The sequence below is a fragment of the Mercenaria mercenaria genome, chromosome 16 (genome assembly GCF_021730395.1).
Source record: "Mercenaria mercenaria strain notata chromosome 16, MADL_Memer_1, whole genome shotgun sequence".
NCBI lineage: Eukaryota > Metazoa > Mollusca > Bivalvia > Venerida > Veneridae > Mercenaria > Mercenaria mercenaria.
Genome location: NC_069376.1, coordinates 6,968,632 through 6,989,540, shown reverse-complemented (window position 1 = coordinate 6,989,540; position 20,909 = coordinate 6,968,632). Strand labels below are relative to the sequence as shown.

The 20,909-nt window shown below is 35.0% G+C and overlaps 1 protein-coding gene across 1 annotated transcript in view; it reads left to right on the top strand.

The window, feature by feature from the left end:
* Positions 1-4,496: 4,496 nt before the first annotated feature.
* The window catches only part of LOC128546185 (uncharacterized), a 113,822-nt gene continuing 97,409 nt past the window's right edge, over positions 4,497-20,909 (top strand). Inside the window, exons 1-2 of the mRNA XM_053527480.1 lie at positions 4,497-4,560; positions 7,318-7,392. Of these exons, the coding sequence (XP_053383455.1) occupies positions 4,497-4,560; positions 7,318-7,392 (139 nt within the window). The remainder of the gene's footprint in view (positions 4,561-7,317; positions 7,393-20,909) is intronic.

Here is a 20,909-nt window from a genome sequence, read left to right as displayed (position 1 = left end):
AATGCTGAACGCCAAGCGAGTGAGGAAGGCCACTCCAGTACATTTTTACGTCTTTGGTATGACGCGACGGAATCGAAACAGACCTCCCGCACTTGAGGCGGACGCTCTACCCATACGCTATCGAGGCGGATCTCTGACTAATCTTTATCCAATTGTCATGCCTACTATCTGTGATCCTGACAGTTAATTATCAATGTATTGCTTGCTGGCCCAGTTTCTGATAACGACTGATGCTCCCTGAAGACTATTACAAACTGAGTGTTTACGTTCTTATGTTAAGTGAGTTGAAAAAAAACCTTTCATGTAATATGAAATTGAGAATACTGATTGCTCCTCTGACTACTCTTATCAAGGAATGAATACGATTAATCTTCACAGTTAACAATAAGCATGTAACGAGTATTACCAATATGGCTCCCTGACTTAAATTGAGATTTCCAATGACGCTTACTATCTTATCAATGCCAGGGACATATACATTTATCCTGAATACTCTTATTAATGCGATGTCTATGGACATGCTGCTACCTAATCCTTTTATTTCATCATAAAAAGACCATGGCCCGTTATCGAACTGTCAATGTTTTGATAAAAACCATGCTCTTGGGTAGTCTTACCAATGTTATAACTGTATACCAATTCTCAATTTGATGATACCCATACTGACAATACAATTATGAATTACACATTTTCCCGAAATAGTCTAATCATTATAATATGGTTCGCTGATTACTACACTATTTTTCAATACGACATGCTCCCTGACAACCCTTATCAATGTAATGAATAATACACATGCTCGCTAACTGCACCAATCGATGTTGAATAAGACCCATTACTTCCTGATATATTTGGTTAGCGCTTATACCTGTTTAGATGTTTCTGTTTATGATCAGTAGTAGTAGCTACCATGATCAATATAATAATTAATACCAGTGTTCACTGTTATCAAAAATGAATTGAAAACCATTGCTCCTGAATCGTTATAAATATCATGGAGTAATAAATATGCAGATTGAGTACTACTCTCATTATGTAATGAGATCCTAACATTCTATCTACCTGATAAATGTAAGAATTTATACCCACGGCCGCTACTTTAATCAATACATTTACTAAAAATCAATACATTACTAAATCAAATGCTAGCTGCATCATTCTTTTTTAATGTTGTGATAGTAACTGGACTCCCTGTATCACGGTAATGATTTTATTTTATGCCTATATAATTCTGTAAAAAAATCTGAATTAAAAAATAAATTGAACAGACGACAACAATTCCGTATTGCTACCTTTTAATTTCCGTATTGTAACCTTCTGTATAGTATGCTCCGGACTTATTATTCTAATATGCATGACGTACCATTTCTGTAAAAAGCGACATAAAAACTTCACTATGTTCCATTTATATCAATTAAAACATGGATATATGATTTCGCGTTCAAGGAAAAAAAAAAAACAAAGTTAAAGTGGTAAAGGTCTATATAAAAGGGTCATTTAAACAGTAGTACATCTGGGACTTTGTATTCGGTCTTGTGGATTTTGCATAGTCGGATCACTCTCGGCGCTTGCGCGCCACCTGAGATCCAATCTTGCAAAATCCACTCGAGCCGATTACTGCCTCCGATCAAAGCTATGTTATATTAACCCATTACCCTGCCCCCAGAAACAATGATAAACTTATGGTCAGTGACTACTCTTATCGATACTCGATACCAATGCTCGTTGGACCAAAATTATCAATGTAATGATTACCACAATGCTTACTAGCATGGTCATCACTATTGAGCTTGTTACCCATGGGGGGGGGGGGGGGGGACCCTTTACTATTGGCAAATTGCCTTAACGCGCTTTACTCCTGTTCTTAATGTAGTGACTCAACTCCCCAGTTCTGACTTCTTTGTCATATACTGAATTATATCAAGCTCCTTGACTACTGAACTGAGAAATGTCCTCTTGCTGATAGTCAATCAATCTTATGAATTGATATCAATGCTAGTTACAAATCTTATCAGAATATGAACATGACTGCTCGTGATTTATGTTTTAAACATGTTCCATGTTTTGACTATCGACCTGATCCCTGCTTACTCATTATGTTTATGACCAAAACAATGTCGCTATACTGTTATCAATAAAATTGACTAATACCCGTGCTACCTAAGCTGTAAGCTATGCATGACAATAACTTGCTCTCTGCTACTCTTAAACTGTAAAAATAATGTTTTCAACTCATAAGTAATACCTTATCGTGACAACTCTTGTCAATGCAATGACAAATGACAAATGCCGGTGTTCGATTACGCAACGGGTGTCGCGAGTTCACGAGGCGTATGTTCTCCGTCACGATTTGATAAAAAAATGTTGCCTCTAAAATTATTCGTCCTCCGCCTCATGTGGAGAAATTAGGGAACTTGGTGAGGTAAATTCTGTTAGAAAAAAGCGTTAAATACTATTCACACATACTACTTTTAAACCAGTTTTATCCATGTATCAATATAATGTTTGTAGTTTGCTCTGCTACGTCTTTTAATGTAAAGACTACTGTTGCTAGTTTGCTACTTTTATTAATGAAATGATACATATCCTTGATCTTTGACTTCTCTTATCACTAACTACACTTTATAAATATAAAGATTCAATCTATGTTTCCTGCCTAGTATTATTATTGTTTCTATTAATGCCTAAACTTGTTGTCTTCTCTTATTAATGTAAAGGTTAATAAATTAAAATTCAAATGCTTTATAATAGTATCCATGCTCCCTGACTATCTCTTATAATCTAATGATTGAAACTTGTTACTGCCGAACTTACTCTTATAATGTACTTATTTGTACCGTATGTTAGTACCAATGCCTTTGTAAAGTTGTAATTTTGTTTCACGCAATTGATAGTTGTTTTATCGGATAGTATATCTGAATACAAAATATGGGGCGGCGAGCGAAAAAATAATTTAGATATTTGTTTTTATGTTTGAGAAATCAGGAGCGAGCGAAAAGAAACGATGTTTTGGCTCGCGATTTTCATTGCATCGGCAAACCTTTTTTGTTTCAATACAATGTATAACGATATAATATTTCTTGGTGTTCATTTATTCATCAAGCCCGACCTGAAGAAAGATCCTACAGAATGAAATATTCATTTTACATACCGTTTTAAAGTTATCCATCAACATGATCATTTGATAAGGCGCTGTAAATGTTCTGCCTTGCATTGAATGAAGTCGATTGGTATGATGTCATGTAAGGCATGAAGCTAATTTTATTACTCATATAGAAAGTTATTTGCTCTTGATTTATTACTAACTTTCATGCAAACTTATTTGAACTTGATGAATATGTATAAGTTTAGTGTACGAAGATCGGACGCTGTATACTTGATCTGACATCACGCGCATTGCTATTCCCGATAAGTCGCACTTGGCCACCAAGTTCCTTTACATATCATATGCACCCCTTTTTCAATAACTTCTCATGTCAAGTTGTCATTATTTTACTGTAGGTACTCAATCGGCTGACTGTCCTAAATCCTGTTCACACATTGCAACCGCTAATTAATGAATACAAAAAACAGTTCTTTGATTCAAGGCTGACGGAAAAGTTATAAAAGAAATACACAGCTGGAGAAAACATGGAAAAGGGCCTTGGAAACTGAATAGTCTTGTAAAGAAAAGACGTATCAGATGTAATAAAGGAAGTTGGAACCCGTTAAAACAGAAGTGATAACGTGAAGGAAGAGGTTTTAATGTAGTGAACGAAAGATTTAGCACAACATTTTGGCAAAGTCAAAGGAAGGTATTGACGAAAGTTAAAGAAAGATGTAGCAAAGAGGTTGGCAAAGTAAAAGAAGATGTTGGACGAAGTAAAAGAAAAGATGTAGAAAAAGAGTATGCAACGTAAAAAGAAAATGTACCCGTGGTGCAGAAAGATGTAAGGCAGAAGAGGTCGACAAAGTGAAGAAGATGTTTACGAAAGGAAAAAAGGTTGTTGCAAAAGAGGTTGGCCAAAAGTTAAAAGAAGATGCTGACGTTCGTGCAACAATACGTAGCAAATAGCGATTGGCAAGTAAAAAAAGATTGTTGACGAAGTGAGGAAAGATATGGCTAAAGAGGTTAGACAAGTAAAAGAAGATATGGACGTTGTGAAAAAAGGATGTAGCAAAAGAGGTTGGCACAGTCAAAGAAGATGTGGACGAATTGGAAGAAAAAGGTGTAGCAAAAGGAGGGTTGGCGAAGTAAAGGAAGATTTTGACGAAGTGAAGAAAGATGTAGCTAAAGAGGTTGGCAAAGTAAAAAGAAGATTACTGACGGGTGAAAATGGACGTAGCCAAAGAGCGATGGCAAGTAAAAGAAGATTTGAACGAAATGTAAAGAAAGGATGTAGCAAACGAGGTTAGCAAAGTAAGAGAAGAATTTGACGAAGTGAGAAAGAGTAGCAAAAGAGGTTGAAAAGTTTAAAGAAGATGTGACTTAGTGAGAGAGATGCTAGAAACGAGAGATGCACAATATGAAGGCCGTAAAAGAAAGGATTGCTCAACTAGAATTTGGAAAGAAATTTCAAGGTAAAAAAGTATTTTTTTATTTGTATCTCTAACAACACTATTTTCAAACATGATCCGAGGAGAAATTATTGCTCGTTAATGCATTCAAATCTCAATATCTTGCATCAACAGAACATTGATCATACAAATTGTTTATATGAAATAAAAGAAATGTGAATAGCGTTTAGTTTTTTTTAAGATGTTGATTGTTTAGCCACAGATTAAAGTATGTGATATTTAGTAGAATTTCGAAAGTAGCAAAATCTACCTATTAGTTATGCCATGTTTTTGTATGTAAACGCTTTAAGAGTGTCTCATTTTTATATATCACTATTTTTTATCTAGACAGAACTATAGACAGAATTATAGCTTAGAAGTAATTGTAATTTGGGAAATTTCTTTATTGAAATTCGTCTGCCGATACATTGCAATAGACCAAAGCCACAACGCTAATGAAAAATGGATTTGCGACTGTTGGAATAGAAATGCAGTCGTTGATCCAGACAATATTTAAAAAAGAATGTCCAATGACATTTTCTGTATGGTATTTTCCTTTTCTTTTTGCAAACAATTCTTAATTATCTATTTTGCATTATAGTCTTAACCTTGAAACTTTTATATTTACACAAAATGTTGCTACAAAATTGATTATAAACTGTATATATGACGCATACTAGTACATAATCATTGAGAAAGTCTTTGAATAAACAATGATCGAAATCAATAAATTTCAAATGTTATTTTTATGTGTGGGTGGGTCGGTGGTGGGAATCACAGTATCAAGTTTTAAGGCTGATGGTCCGTTGTATAGATTAATAACCACTCCTTCAGAGCTACAAGAGATGGCACAGCAATAAGTGTACATTGTTCGCTTTTGATAAGGAAAAAATGCAAAAGGAGCCATTTCAGAAGTTAACTATTTGCCACTTTCAGTTGGTAACAAAATGTAGCAAATCTTTTTAGATATTTTTACAGCACGTTCTCGGTCGATCTTCATTATTTTAGACTTTTAGTATAGCCTCAACCATTTCTCCATTACAAATAAAATCTTAAAATTATTTGAGGCACACCATGAGGAAACCAACATGGTGCTTTTGCGACAACTGTAAATCCAGACCAGTCTGCGCAACGGCGTAGTCTGGTCAGGATCCACACTGTTCGCTAACGGTCTCTATAATTGCAATAGGGAACAATAAGGAAAGCGAACACTGTGGATCCTGACCAGACAGTACAAATGCGCAGGCTGGTCTGGAGTCATGCTGGTCGCAAATGCACTATGTTGTTTTTTGATGGTGCGGCTCATTATATTATTGAAAGAAACGGGTGTTTTAACCACACGTTTCCACTGTTTAACTTTGACGGATTACTTTTATGCTCATGTTTGTGTAAAGTTGTGTTCATTAAAATGAAAGAAATATGCCTCACTGGTAAAATCACTGGTAAACAGTTGTAGCCATTTTGTTAGTGGTGTTTTAATCATGCCATTTTTGCCCGGACAAAACGTTTTGAACAAACAATAGATTCAAAGTTGTACAGAATAGTTTATCATTTTTAGTTAAAAATACACGATTTTTAATACTTGGGACCATTATGAAGGTTTCGTATAATTCTGTCTAATTGTAAACAGTATTTATTTACAAATATGAATATTTTGTGAAAATGGTGAAACGATCTTGAAACGTTGAAATCTTGTTTACGACCTTTGTTGTTGGAAAGTTTCCTTCATATATGTTTCACAATTTAATGAAACGCTTCATTCGTAATCTATATCAAACCAAAATTAATAGTGGTACATATTCAAGAACAAAAAGCGAATTAAGTACAATTTGTTAAATAACTTTTTAGAAACCGTACTTGCAATTTTAACCACTAGTAAACTTTCCTAGTAGCAGACGAGAATGTGTAAACAAAAGAGAACAAAAAAGAGTCATCGCATTTTATCGGCCTACTGGCCTACTTTAGGGTGTTTACCACCGGTACGTGGTTCGGTCTGTTTACAGACTATACTGATTTAAGTATCATACAAGTTAAAGCATAGCAAAAGTTCCTTCTAGGGCACATCTATATAAATATATAATGCTCAACTTGTAAAAATTTGGTTGCAAGTCTGTTTTATACTGCCAAAAATGATCTAGTAGGTAAATTACGCTAGTTATTATTTAACATAAATTGTTAAAACAACAAATTAAATCTGTTACCACATCAGTGCAGTAAATACGGCTAAGACATTGCCCCGGTCAATCCATTACGATTTCGATGCGCATAATTAGAGGGTTTCGCAATGGGGTTTGTTTTCACATAATTAACCATGCATTTTGAAGATAACGATAATATTTAGTTGCTTTACTTATGTAATTTTGCTGAACTGTGATATTCTGTTTGTACAAAATGTTATGTTCTTCAAGAATGGAGGAAATTAAAGAATCAGTCAACCATCCTCGGGTTTATTAATATGTAATCCATGGACGCGGTCAGTCAGCGAGTCGCCTCAATTAGGAAAGATTAGTTTTAAAGTCAGGGGTTATTTCTAAGGTCTCGATTTCAGCTTTCGATATCAGTAGCTCAGCCAAGTGTGACTTTAAGTTACCGAACTCCGATTTTCTCGAACAGTAAATAAAATGTACAAGGAAACCCAACATCTATCGTTGTGTGTATTGGTCTGTCTGTAAAATGTCCGTCCATGCATAAAGATGTGTTGCTCTTGTGTATCAATCAAAGTATCTTTAATTAATAATGATTGGGTTACCAGTAGTTTTTTGTTTTTGGTTTTGATTTCAGAAGAAACAGGTGCAACTTCGACTGGACATACACAGCATTCGGCGGCGAAAGATGAATATCTTCAAAAGAAAAACCGTAAGTTGATTACTTTTGTTAGATGATTCATTCAAAATATGTATCCATTAAAATTTACAGGTAGATACTGAGAACAAACACCGAAATTAATACAATCCGATAAAACTGAAAATTTTAGAAGTCGTCAACATTCGTGAACTTTATGGGTATGGAAGCAGAAAATGGCGCAAATGTGGAAATAAACGTGCGTTCGCATTGTATTTGTCCCATTTGACGAAATCACGTACAGATGTTTATATTCCATGGCTGCAAAGTTCGATTTCGGAGTGATTTATACGGTATAAGAGTCATATGAAGAAATGTAAAACAACATTTAGTTCATAACAGTATTTGCTTTGTCCGTCTGGTTTGTCATTCTTAATTTGGATAATTCTAACTTGTAAGATGGGAATAAAAGTTTATGTGTATCTGTCCTCAAGTCATTCCGATATGCTTTTGTGGTTAGGAAGTGCACACGTCCTCAGGCCCTTCTGTAAGGCTTTTGTGTCCATCACGTATCTATATTTCTAGTATATGTCAACAGTTTCTAAGTGCAGCGTCATTAAGCCTTTTTGTTCGATTTTTGTGTAAATCACGTTTCTATATCTCTAATAAATGTCAACAGTTTTAAGTGCAGCCGTTCTCAAGCCCTTCCGTCAAGATTTTGTATCCATCAAATTTCTATATTTCTAGTAATATGTCAAAAGTTTCTAAGCGCAGCCGTCATCAAACCTTTCTGTAATGTTGTAATGTCCTTTACGTTTTTGGGAGTAAAATACGGGGCCCTACTGTTTTTTCTATGTTGCTTGTTTCGTTTTTGTTATTTAGTTGTGTGTGGTTTGTGTGTTCATCTTTTCAATTGGTACATATGTGTTTGCGCTATTGTGGTTTACGTTGTAGTATGATTGTTATTAAGGAACGTGGTTTTCACTTTACTTTTCAACTTTCCTTCTGCCCATTTTTTTACTAGAGGGTTCTTTGTTGTGGCTAGCTTTGCGGTGTGCGTGGCTTGAGGGCGTGTGTTAGTGCTCTGTGCTTCCGAGAACTCTACTTACATTTTTCCATTGTATCTCTAGTATTTGTAAATAGTTTCGAGGTGCAACCTCTCAAGACTTCCGTAAGGTTTATGTGTCCTTACGTTTCTATATCTCTTGTATATGTCAATAGTTTCTAAGTGCAACCATCCTCAAGACCTTCCGTTAGGTTTTGTGTCCTCTACGTTTCTATATCTCTAGTATGTGTCGATAGTTTCTAAGTGCAACCATCCTCAAGACCTTCCGTTAGGTTTTGTGTCCTCTACGTTTCTATATCTCTAGTATGTGTCGATAGTTTCTAAGTGCAACCATCCTCAAGACCTTCCGTTAGGTTTTGTGTCCTCTACGTTTCTATATCTCTAGTATGTGTCGATAGTTTCTAAGTGCAACCATCCTCAAGACCTTCCGTTAGGTTTTGTGTCCTCTACGTTTCTATATCTCTAGTATGTGTCGATAGTTTCTAAGTGCAACCATCTTCAAGACCATCCGTTAGGTTTTGTGTCCTCTACGTTTCTATATCTCTAGTATGTGTCGATAGTTTCTAATTACACCATCCTCAAGCCCTTCTGTTATGTCCTGCGTACCTCACATTTCTATTTTTCTAGTGTATATCGATAGTTTTTAATTGAAACCATCCTCAAGTCCTTTTGGTAGGTCTTGTATACATCATGTCTATATCTCTAGTATTATAATATGTCAATAGTTTCTAAGTGTAGCCCTTCTCGAGCACTTCCGTAAATATTTAGCGTCCATCACATTTCTGTATTTCTAGTATATGTCAATAGTGCAGCCGTCCTCAAGCCTTTCCGTTAAGTTTTGTGTCCATCACGTTTCTACATCTCTTGTATACGCCAATAGTTTCTAGGTTTAGCCTTCTTAGGATGGTCGCAATCACGTTTGTGTACCTCTCTTTTATGTCGAAAGTTCCAAGTGTACCGTCGTAACCATTATATTTTTAGTGCATGATACCGGTAGTGTCATTACAGCACGAGAGTCATCTGGCAAGGGTGTGCCAGACGGGTTTTTCTGGCATGGGTAAAAATAACCGGAAAACGCCAGACCGATATGCAAGAAATTTATAGGATGTCATACTTCAAATTTTATGGAGGGATAGGTTTATTGTGCAACTGGCAGTTATTGCTGGCAGTATAAAACATGTTTTCAAACCTGGTTAACTTCTAAAATGTACAACCGTCTTTTATCTTTAGCTTACAAAATATTTGTATCAGGTCTTTGTTTTGTTATTAAGTGTTTGTTTTGTTAAATTTGTTGTTATTGTAATATTGATGCCCGTATGGGTCCAGTTATAAATAAAATCTTGAATCTCCATATAATTATGCTTCTTTTTCTTCAGTTAGTCACCTGTAAGACACTTATACAGTAGTGTATTATTGTTTGCATGTGCAAACGTCGCAGAATTAGCAACGGGGAAAAAAAATTTTTTTTAATGGGACGTGCACCTATAACACGGCGTTGGTGAGCGCGCAACCCAATTCCCGCTGGGAATACGCTTAAAATGGGTTACGCGACGTCCGGTGCCCGCGAAAATGATGCGTTATACAAGTAAGTGACTGCATAAAACGGTACCTTTCTCTTTGATGTCATTCATTCCGTTCTGTATTATGTGACCTTTTTCTTTTTATGTGACTGATAGAACAATAGAGAGAACAATGGGGGTGTCACATAAATACCGTTTCGTTAGAACGTCCGTGCTAGTGTTGCGCGTAACAATAGACGAAATTGAAGTATGTGATGTCATTATTTTGCTTAATATGAGACAAGAATAACTTTCCCCGAAAAAAGGAAAATGCTATTCGACACAAAATATGATGTATACATCATAAATATAAAATATCAGGTTTGTTAAATTCGATGATACGGCTCTATTATCACAAAAATTTGGCGACACTCGCGTGAATGAAGGTATGAAATCAACAGAACTGCAGTTTCTGACCTCATATGCCTTATCTGAGACATCTGATGCTTTTTGTGATAACCTCAATGTTATGAAAATAACGGAAATCAAAATAATTTGCTTTATATCCTGCTCACGGGCGGCATAATCGACCAAAACTCATCGGGGGAAGCGAGGGCTGCGCACGGGAATGGAGTTGCTCGTATACATCATAATGTATATAATGTTACGGCAACTCCATTTCCGACGCGCAACCCTATTTCGATTTTTTTTGCCAATTTTCCCCAAAAACAACATTTCATTCAGGTGTATTGTATGTAATATTCATGCACTGTCATACACGTGTTTAATCATTAGAAGCGTTTAAGATTCTCTAGAAAGAAGGCACAAGAGTTAGAAAATTTGCATTTTTCAGGATTCCAAACTGTTTTTACAGATCCAGCCAGCAGAGTTTTTATGATAATCAGGGCTAATTCTTCAATAATAACTGGCATTTCAAACTTGATCTTTATTCATTTTTGTGTCGAATAATAGCATTTTGCTTTTTCGAATAACACTCGTAAATATGTCATTATTTTCAAAAACAAAAACCACCTACCTCGATTTTGTTTATATTGATGCGCAAACACCAGCCCCGGAAGTCGCGCAACCGTTTTAAGGCGTTATTCCCAGTGGAATTGGATTGCGCGTTTACCACCGTGTATAATTACAGATGATACGATAAAAGGCAGATTTTTGAAGCGCGGCTTCTCCCGTAGAATTACAGCCTAGAGAGAGGCCCGCGATTTCCTTTCAAGAAGAACAAGATGGTCAGTCTTATCATAGCACTTTTGCACGGGCGCACAAGTGTGGTCGCTTTCATCTTATGAGACTGAGAAGGGAGAAAAGAAAAAACTCCAAGTAGCATAATGATAGAAAGTGCTAGAATAGAGGGTATGGGTGAGGAGGGAAGATTTGTATTGGTGAAATACTGCTAACTCACTTTTTACATTTTTAAAGTTAAAAATTCTATCATATAGGATCTACTGATGTCGGGCTTCCCTTTCGTTCTTATTGTCAGATCCTCTAAGCGATTACCTTTAATTGTGTTCATTCTGGAGTGTACCGTATTGCGGGAAGTAATCGCTGCGGGGAGTTTAAAAATGTGCATTGACATAACGAGGCGATACCCAAGTTGCAGGGTAGGTTATCATTGATTATTTGCATCCATCGTCTGAGGTACCATCACTAACAGTAACGGATGCAGAGAGAGAATTGAAATTTTATCAACAGAATAACTTCGCAGGTACACGATCCATTCGTTTTGTAGTGAGTATGCAAGGTTTACCCAGTTATGAGTGCAAATTCAGTTATCGCCAACGTCGAACAAAGGAGAAAATTACCGCCTCAAATACGTCAAATTACATTGATTTTCGTTATCTTCTTTAGTTTGTATTCATCTCAGTATGATTAAAGGACTGAATTTTCCACTAGTGCGAATTACCTGCGTTTCCTGGACCTATGCTGTTTCTTTTTTTAAACATAAAAAAAAACAAAAACATGGTTTCACATGCTTAAATATGTGTCATACCTGGAACAATTGATACGTTAGTATTCTGTTATATACCCTATACAACCCAATGTAATATAAATCACACGAGAGCGTTATCGCTCACAGGAGTAAGTACTCGGTATAACCAGGTGTGTTCATTTATAGAAAGAAAATGTACTGAAATATGAAAATTTAAAGAAAAGTAAACCCAAGAGATTTTTCGGGAAATTGTTTTAAAAGGGTTCGGTCAAGGCTCGGAAATAAAATACCGTTATAACAAAAATCAGGAATTATTGTCTAACATAAAGCAATGAACTGTTTGTTGTTACAATGTAAGGCTGAAGATTTTTGTTAAGGAATAATGATTTTAAGTATTCCAAAAGTTCTTTCCCTGAATTAGACACAAATTACTGTATTGGCGGATTTTATCAGCTGATGAAGTTATTGAGCGTCGTAAATCTTAAGGTTAGTGACTGTCTTTTAAATGAACATTTCAATGAAGTGTAGATATTTTTATCCTCTCCATTTTAAGAGATTTATTTAATTGTATTTTGAAATCGTGATATTTTCCCCATAAGTGGATGAAGGCCATTATATTCTCTAATAAGAAAGGTAGTCAGTCAGATGTAATAATTTATAGAGGTTAATACTTGTTAGCTGTTTGTTCGAATTGTTTACTTACTATTATCAATACACGGGTTGTGAAATTTGTAATGAACATTACCACACTTTCGGATGCCAGTTCGGATTTCGTAAAGGAGGTCTATTGTAGCGCAATATTTATACTTACATTCACTAGTTAAAAAATATTTAAATGGAAATAAAAGACTATATGTTATATTTGTTGATGTGATGAAATGTTTGTTTTGATATATCTATAGAAATGGATTTTGGTTGAAAATGTATAAATGTGGAATACAAGGTAGATTATTAGAATGATACGTGATAAGTTCGAAAAAGATAACTCTTGTGTTAAATATGTTCTAACTATTCTGATTATTTTCAATATGTGTCGTCTTACGTCAAGGGGAGTAAATGTCTCCTCTATTATTTTCTCTTTTTGTAGAGGATCTTGAGTTATATCTACAAAATAATGCTGAGTCCGGTCTGCTTTTAGATGATGTAGTCTTATACTCTTTTGTTTGCAGAGGATATGGCATTATGATAAAACACCAGAAGAAACACAATTACTTTTAGATTTCTATATTTATACTGTAATATTCTGGGGTCTTAAATAAAACACGTCGAAACGAAAATTATGGTATTCGTAAAAGAGGTGGACTATTGAGCATTTGACTATCAAGGCCAAGTAATAGAAGTAGTTAACGATTTTTAATTATTCTTAGGGACTATATTTAATTACAAGGGTAAATTTATATTAAATCAAGAACAGTTGATCGATAAGCTTTTAAAGGCCAGAATGTGCTTTTGTATGACTGTAAGACTTTGATCTCAGTCCAAAAACATTATGTCAGCTATTTGATGCTTTTGTTTCATTATATTTAAATTATTCATGTGAAATTCTGGGGCTCTTCTAAGCCAAAGAAATTGAAAGAATACATCTAAAATTTTGCAAAAGTTACTGAAAGTGAGACCAAATAATGTTACTGCCGTGTCTTATGGTCGAAACTGGGAAGATATCCGTTTATGTACAGAGTAATAAAAGTATTGGTTAAACAATGGTTGATACTGATAATATAATATTAAAAACCGTGTATATTTAGCGTTGGGTGATAGCAATAATGTTCTTAATGTTTCAAACGTCAAAAAGCTTTTGAAACGACTATGGATTTTCCATATATGTTTGTAATTCTAGCGGTGATAATTAAGATATGTTTTTGCGCGAATTTAAATGTCTCATTATTGACTCTGTTCAAAAAGAATGGTATGCTAATTTGGAAAACAGCTGTGTTTTGTATATGTATAAAAATGTTAATGTTTTTTTGGAATATGAAACGTTATTTAGATATTTGCCAAGATGTTTTAGATTTTAATTCTGTTAGATTAGGATGAGTGGTCTGCCCCTCAGAATACATACTGGCAGATATAATAGAAATCGAATTCCTCGATGAGGAAAGACCCTGCTTGTGTTGCTTATACTTTGGATATTCGTGAATACCACTTTGGTTGTTATATGTTAGATGTTACGCTGATATTAGAAAGAAATTTAAATTTAAAAGGGTTTTTATATAGACTCATCAGTATATGCGATTTATACAACATTATACAAATAAGAAAGCAGAACTTATTTCACCTATACAGAATATGGTAAAGAAGCTCCTTTACTATTAGGAAATGCCACTTTTAAATGTGAAGTCTAAATTTTCATGATCATTCTCCATCAGATTCTCATTTTATTTGTTTAATTATATTTATTTTGTATCAATTGTTTGTAACTTGGTCCTTTATTTCATGTTTATTTTTCCGTTGACAGTAAATGTGAACTATGTGAAATTAGAATATCTGGAATTAATATATGCTGTTCTGCTCGCACACAGGACATTAGTGTGCGTAAACCAACGCAACTCCAAGTCTCGCTGCCTTGTCAGGGAGCTCAGAAACGAAATTTACGTCCTGAACAAAAAATTTGCATAAAATATGAGCCACGGAATGACTAAGCTATATACCTTGCTTAATTTGTGTAACATTTTTTGTTTATCTGTTGACACCTGAGTTCAAACAAAGAGGATGTCAAACGGGGAGAAATGCTCTTATGAACTCTTGCAATGTTTAAGAACATAAATACGACCTCCTTGAATATAGGCAAGTATCTGCTACCTCAGATGTGGAATTCCTTGACCATATCATTGTAAATATACTTAGGCTTTTCATCATTTTTACTAAAACGCCCTACGTTAGTGACGGGATCCCTCTCATTCGGCGAAATGCTGCCTCACAGGATCTCTCTTGACTCCTTAATTACCGGCACGAGAATCCTCTCGGACACAAATTTCTATCGGACACCGGCGCCCTCTCAGCTGAACTTCAGTGTTAGTGTTATGAGATGTTTTCACATTAAAAAAAAACCAACTTGCACAATAATACAGATTAACAAGTGTGCGCAGGGCGTGCGGGGGTTCCTAATTTGTTAAGGTATCGATGTGACACTGAAAGGCCTTTTCCATTCATAAAGGGCCTTTTTGTATCAAATCAATTATACACATTCTAGTTTATTGATTTAAGTATCATTCTAATACATTGAGATTTTCTTTTTTATAAAACAAAGAAGGATTTTACCTTGTATGTATTGTCGATTAAAACACGTTTTACAAAATGACCTACTTATTGTGAATGGCGGTCAATTTACGTTCTCTAAAAAAGGATTCAAGATTAGAATCGTTCTTGGCGCCATCGAACGTGTTAGAATGGAAAATAGATTTTAGTTTTTTGTTGGCAAATAAACTCGTTTTATCGTTCGATGGTGCGTAATAAATCATCTCTCTTGTCTCCAGGGTCAGACAGAATCAGGGGCGGTCCATTAATGCATTTTCAGGACTAAAAAGCGCTAATAAAAATGTAAAACTACACGCTGCAAGCTAATCAAAGGCAGTGTCTATTTGCCGACAATCAACAAAGTTTCGGGGCGCTATTTGCGGGGTGGTTGCAAGAGCGAGAAAATAATTAATATTACTGCCTACCAGTTTTATTTCATAACCATGGAAATAAAATTAATAAACTCTAATTTACATGTTCAATGTCGGTATATTTTTATATTCATTAGTTAATACAAGCCTAATAGCACGCCCCCACCTTACCCTTCGAATATTTTTTAATGCATGTTTGGCATTTTTTATTTTTCGTTTTCTCGCACCTATTTCAGACGGTGCCTTATAGAAACCTACACCCCACTTTCCCCCGCTATATGTATGCCAGAGCACTTCACATTACATAATTGACCTTGATCTATTTTATCGATTTTCTTTTTCCATTGGTGATGTCACAGCTTTATAAACGTCACTGATGGGCACCCTTTCTTTCACCGGCATGCACCAGTACCGAACAACAGTGAACAAGTAACACATATTCACAGGTCAATTCTAAGTCTATTTGCGCATAATAAATTATATTTTTAGAGGTTCTAACATCAAATTACAAGTTTTGTAAACAAAATAAAAATATTTGGGGAGTGATCAATTCATTTCTGTTTCTGTGTGTTTATTCTTTCATGAACTCCGGGGATAAATTTGATGGACAATCAAACCTGGACTTACACTGGTAAGAATGACCGGATGTTAATGATAGTTTTTAAAAGTGTTATACGATCTACAGCGAATTAGGATCTTTTTCGTTTCCTATTCAATCTATGGAAACTTGCCGTTTCCTATTATACCTGTGAAATCATAACGGCTGGCACGATTTCTAAATTTTGAAAACCGGTTAATCATTGTTGAAATCGAATGAACGGTTTTATTAGCCGCCATATTGAAAATGCTGTTTTTGTCCAGATGACATTCCAGAGGCTGACTTCATTAAGAAAATTGCCGAACTTTATTGTTTGAAGCAGTGTGACAATTAGTAACTTATCTTTTGGTATATTTTATTTTAATAAATCACGACGTGCAAAATGGAGGCTTTTATGTTCAGTTAATGTGTTTAAGCGGAAATATACTGTTGATCTATGTGTTGGTCAAAGAAATAAATTAAGATGTTTATTGTTTGAGAGCGATTAGCGGTTTTGCAAAATTGAAACCGGCTTCACCTAATAATCGAATCGGATCCGATTAACTGAGTAATCGTCCCAGTCCAAATTCTTATAGTAAAATATATTTCATTATTTATGAACTTGTATTTATTTATTTAACTTCTGCGCCATTCATAACTATAAAAGACGAATATCCGTCGCTAAAATAAACTTGCTTTTTTTCATAATACATGTATAACCCTAATTATTTCAACGGGTGCATTGTTACTGCCGTACAGAGCTTGCGCCGTATACAGAGGTCATGGGTTCAATTCATTGCTACATCATACCAAGGACGTAAAATCGGTACCAAAAATTTCCTTTGCTTGGTGCTCAGCATTTAAAAGAAAACAGGCTTCCCCTTAGACTGGCATCAGTCGTTAGAGTCTAGACTGGCACCAGCCGTTAGAGTCATTAAATGTAAAGCACCTGGCCATAAAATCAATCCTCTCTGATACCACTTTCTGAAAGAAAAAAACAATATCTCTTGCCTCTGAGATGAGCCTAGAGAGAAAATGTTTTTCTGAGAAATTATCAGTGCCAGTATGAAGAAATTAATATTATTACAGCTTATTTGGTCTCAACAGACTTTATGGCATAAGCACATTAGTTGATGAGCCATAGGGTTGATTGGTACCATCTGGGGGGATTAATTATTATAGTGATTTTTGGAAAGGCATACAACCCTGGAGTAAGATAATATGTGACAGCAATGTATCGATGGTAGCTTTTGATGTGATATCATCTTGATATATGCCTACACTTAGATACAAGTTCAGGTGAGCTAAAATATATCTAATGTAGACATACGAATTATGAAACATACGCTTTTCAGTTTGAATAATTGATGTATTTGTAACAAGTATTTAAAAACAAACAAAATATTTCCTTAATTTTCGACATTTTTGGGTTTGCTTCTTTGAATAGATGTTAATTAAAATAATGATTATGAAGAACATCTTAATATCATGGACAACTAATAAGCAGAATTATAGCTCATAATTAGATTTTCTTCCGATAGATGTTAGACCTTGAGGCACCATTTTCCCCAGCCTTCTCTTAGAAATCAAGGAATATTCAACATTATGACTTTCGGAAAGTATATACCGAATGCTTTTTATTCATACATGAATGCCGTTTAAACGTTAGGGCTTTTTTAACTTACGTGACATTTAAAATGTTTCCTAAAATCATTTAAGACGATGAAATAGTGCTACACAATGATTAAGAAAAAGTGCAGTCTGTAGTTTATTAACAAGCTTATACATGTATAACAATGAATTAAATGTGCTTTAAAACAATATATCTTTCACGTACCCGTTAACATCTTAATTATGATAAAGCTTTCCTATTGTTTTTACAATAGCTACGCAGATATGTATATTAAACATTTTGTAGATTAAAATAAAAAAATGAATAAGTAACTGATAGTTGACTGGACTGATATGGTGGCATCAGGGTCATGTCTATGCCGTCAGAACTATTAAGGACGCCGCCGTCTTGGTTGCCATTCTTGTTGACAAACATTTCGTATCTAACCTTGTTGATGTTTCGATATTTTGGGCGACCATTATATTGCAAATATAAATGACTCTCCGTCTCCAAAACGTCGTAGGGAGAACACATGTTGACGTACCAACATTTAGCTGTCTGAACATGAGTTTTGTTGTCATCATTACTCATGAAATATTTCCAATTCTGCGGATGTTTTGATATTTTTGACCAGAAAACAGAAGTGTTGGTGCAGTTCCACGTCGTTTTCTTTCGACAGACTAGAGTCTTTTGGAAAAGTATGTATCTGCAATGAAATCTACTATCAAAGCATCGTCATCAATGATGAAAGATACGTTTTCAATAGAATGGTATGGTGGCATATTTCTGCATTCACTTAAGCAGATACTTTTTGCGAACAGTTTATGTGAAAAATTAAAAACTTTTCACGGAAAGAATCTCTTATTCCAAGTGGAAAAAATTCACGATAGTGCGAACTACTGCATACGATAACAGGTACCAAATTAACAGAAATAATAAAGGGAGTTAAAAATACGTTAATTTTGTAACCCATATGAATGTTATAATAAAATATCTATATGTTTTAGACACTCTTAGGGGTGGTGGTTGGGGATTGAGGTTGATATAACACGCTTCATTCCGTAGAGGGGACTATTGGGTTATCTTTATGCAGTTCAGTTCACTATTTTGACACAGTGTCTCGTTAACAAGATAATATTTTCACGAAAACTTTCTCCTACTTTCACGAAAGTTTATTCAAGTTTTCGCGAAAAGTATTGTTTTTTCTTCGGGAAAGTTCAGAAAATGTTAATGAAAACTTTATGATTCTCGTATGCAGAAATATGCCACCATAAAATGGCTTGTTGCAGCTCGATACTTCCTTCGACGTAGTTTAATAGTTTGGTTTTGTCGGTCTTTGTTGGCATTCCGTAGGATGTTGCAAATGACACAGGAAATTCTATGACTACATCATGCGTGTTCAACAACTAATATCACGAATAGTCCAAAACACATTTCTTTCAGCCCTTATCTGAGCCATTCTATTCTGCGAGCTGGTCACTTTCTTTGGTTTTTTAAAGGAAAGGCCGCTATTGCTAATTTCTGCTTTGAATGGATACATGCATTTTTCTACATCTGTCATCACTTTGTTACATCCGCATAATCGGATTTGATCTGCGCAGTTTCCGATTCTTTGTGTTTGGATTTGTCTTCTGAAGTCACGTCTGTTTTCTGTTGTGTAGCTTCAACATATTTAGCTCGCATGTGCTGTGTCAAACAACACCTGTAGTATGAAGAATATTGTCTGCTGAAGCTTATCATGCTTTCCTTTTTCTTGGCATGAAGGTTGATAGTCTGTTCTATAGTAATTTACACATTCTGTGATGCTGTTGCAGCTGATCTAGACACATTAAAGCCATGAACCCTCAAAAGTTTTCTGCACAAGGGTAGGTTACTTCAAGCTTCATCATTAGGAGCAGATAGGGGAGCGGTGGTCTAGTGGATAAGGTGTCGGCTCAATCCAGGAATCGTAGGTTCGAAAGCCCCACTCGGGTCACAACCATGTCTTTTCTAATGACACCAGTACTGGTTTTCCATGAAGCGGACTCGAGAGTGATACCAATAGGCTAGAAGCATCACAGTCGAGCTAAAACAAATTAGTATAAACTAACGGATAAGCAGGTAGATACATTGCATCGTTCATATGATTGGACGCAAATAATAGTGGGCACAACTTGTGCCGAACTCCTATTTGCACATCTAGGTCGTTGACATTTGTGACCTGTATTAATGCCAGTATATCATGAATAATATCAATAAAGTATATACAGAAGTGTGCACTTTTCCGTGATGTCTCTCTCTGACGCTTTTGAAGTGTTGGTACTTTTGAAAGTACTCTTTGAACGCTGTTTGACTTTCAACAGATTTTCAAGGCTTGAATTGTCAGCAAGTTCCTTTACTTGTTTACATAAACATCGGTTGAAGGTCAGATAATTAAGGTTGAATATATGTGTCATCTGTTAGTAAGTAAGTGTCAGGAGATTTCTAACATTTAAACTAAGAATGATTCTGTCCCTACGAAGCCATTGTGTTCCAATGAGTATCTATTTGTTTTCTACTTGTTTAAGGCCCATTTCTAAAATGGTTTTCAGTATATATACATGTATAATTATGTTCTTCAACATTTATAATTGATTTGTACTGATTTTGGTAACACATATTATTGTCACGTAAAATTCGCACAACTATTGAAATGAGATGGTGATTCACTGCATTCTAGTAAATATCTAGTTCAACAACACAAATTATGTATAGTTATTATAAAATGTTATATTTTTTCCCGATCTGTGCAGGGCATTTTCTTCAGTTTTGTACATTTTGGTAACATAAAACTTCTACGGAGATTACATCATGGAAAAGTTCATACCACTGCAGAAAAATAGTTATAAGAAACACTATTCAGTCTGTACTTTCACTTATATTGAAGAATCATAAACATCTTGGTCATTGGGTTATTAGTACAAGTAAAATATAATGTTGGAATAAAATCACTGTTACGTAAATTACACAAATATACTCAAATCTGATACAATCTCTTTATGTTTTTCTACATTAAATTAATAATTTTGTAGTTTAACTCTTATTCATATCAAAATCAAACAACCTTGATCTTTTCTTAAAGGTGTACATTTGACTACATGCCCATGAGAATAGCCTTTATCTTCCTGGTGTTGTTAAAATTGCTGGGACTTTGATGACGAACAACAGTTAATGAACAACTTGAGTGACAAATAGATCGTTCCTGATGAACTTGTTGACATAAACGAAACCAGTGAAACTGATGAAGATTATTCGCGTACCAATACT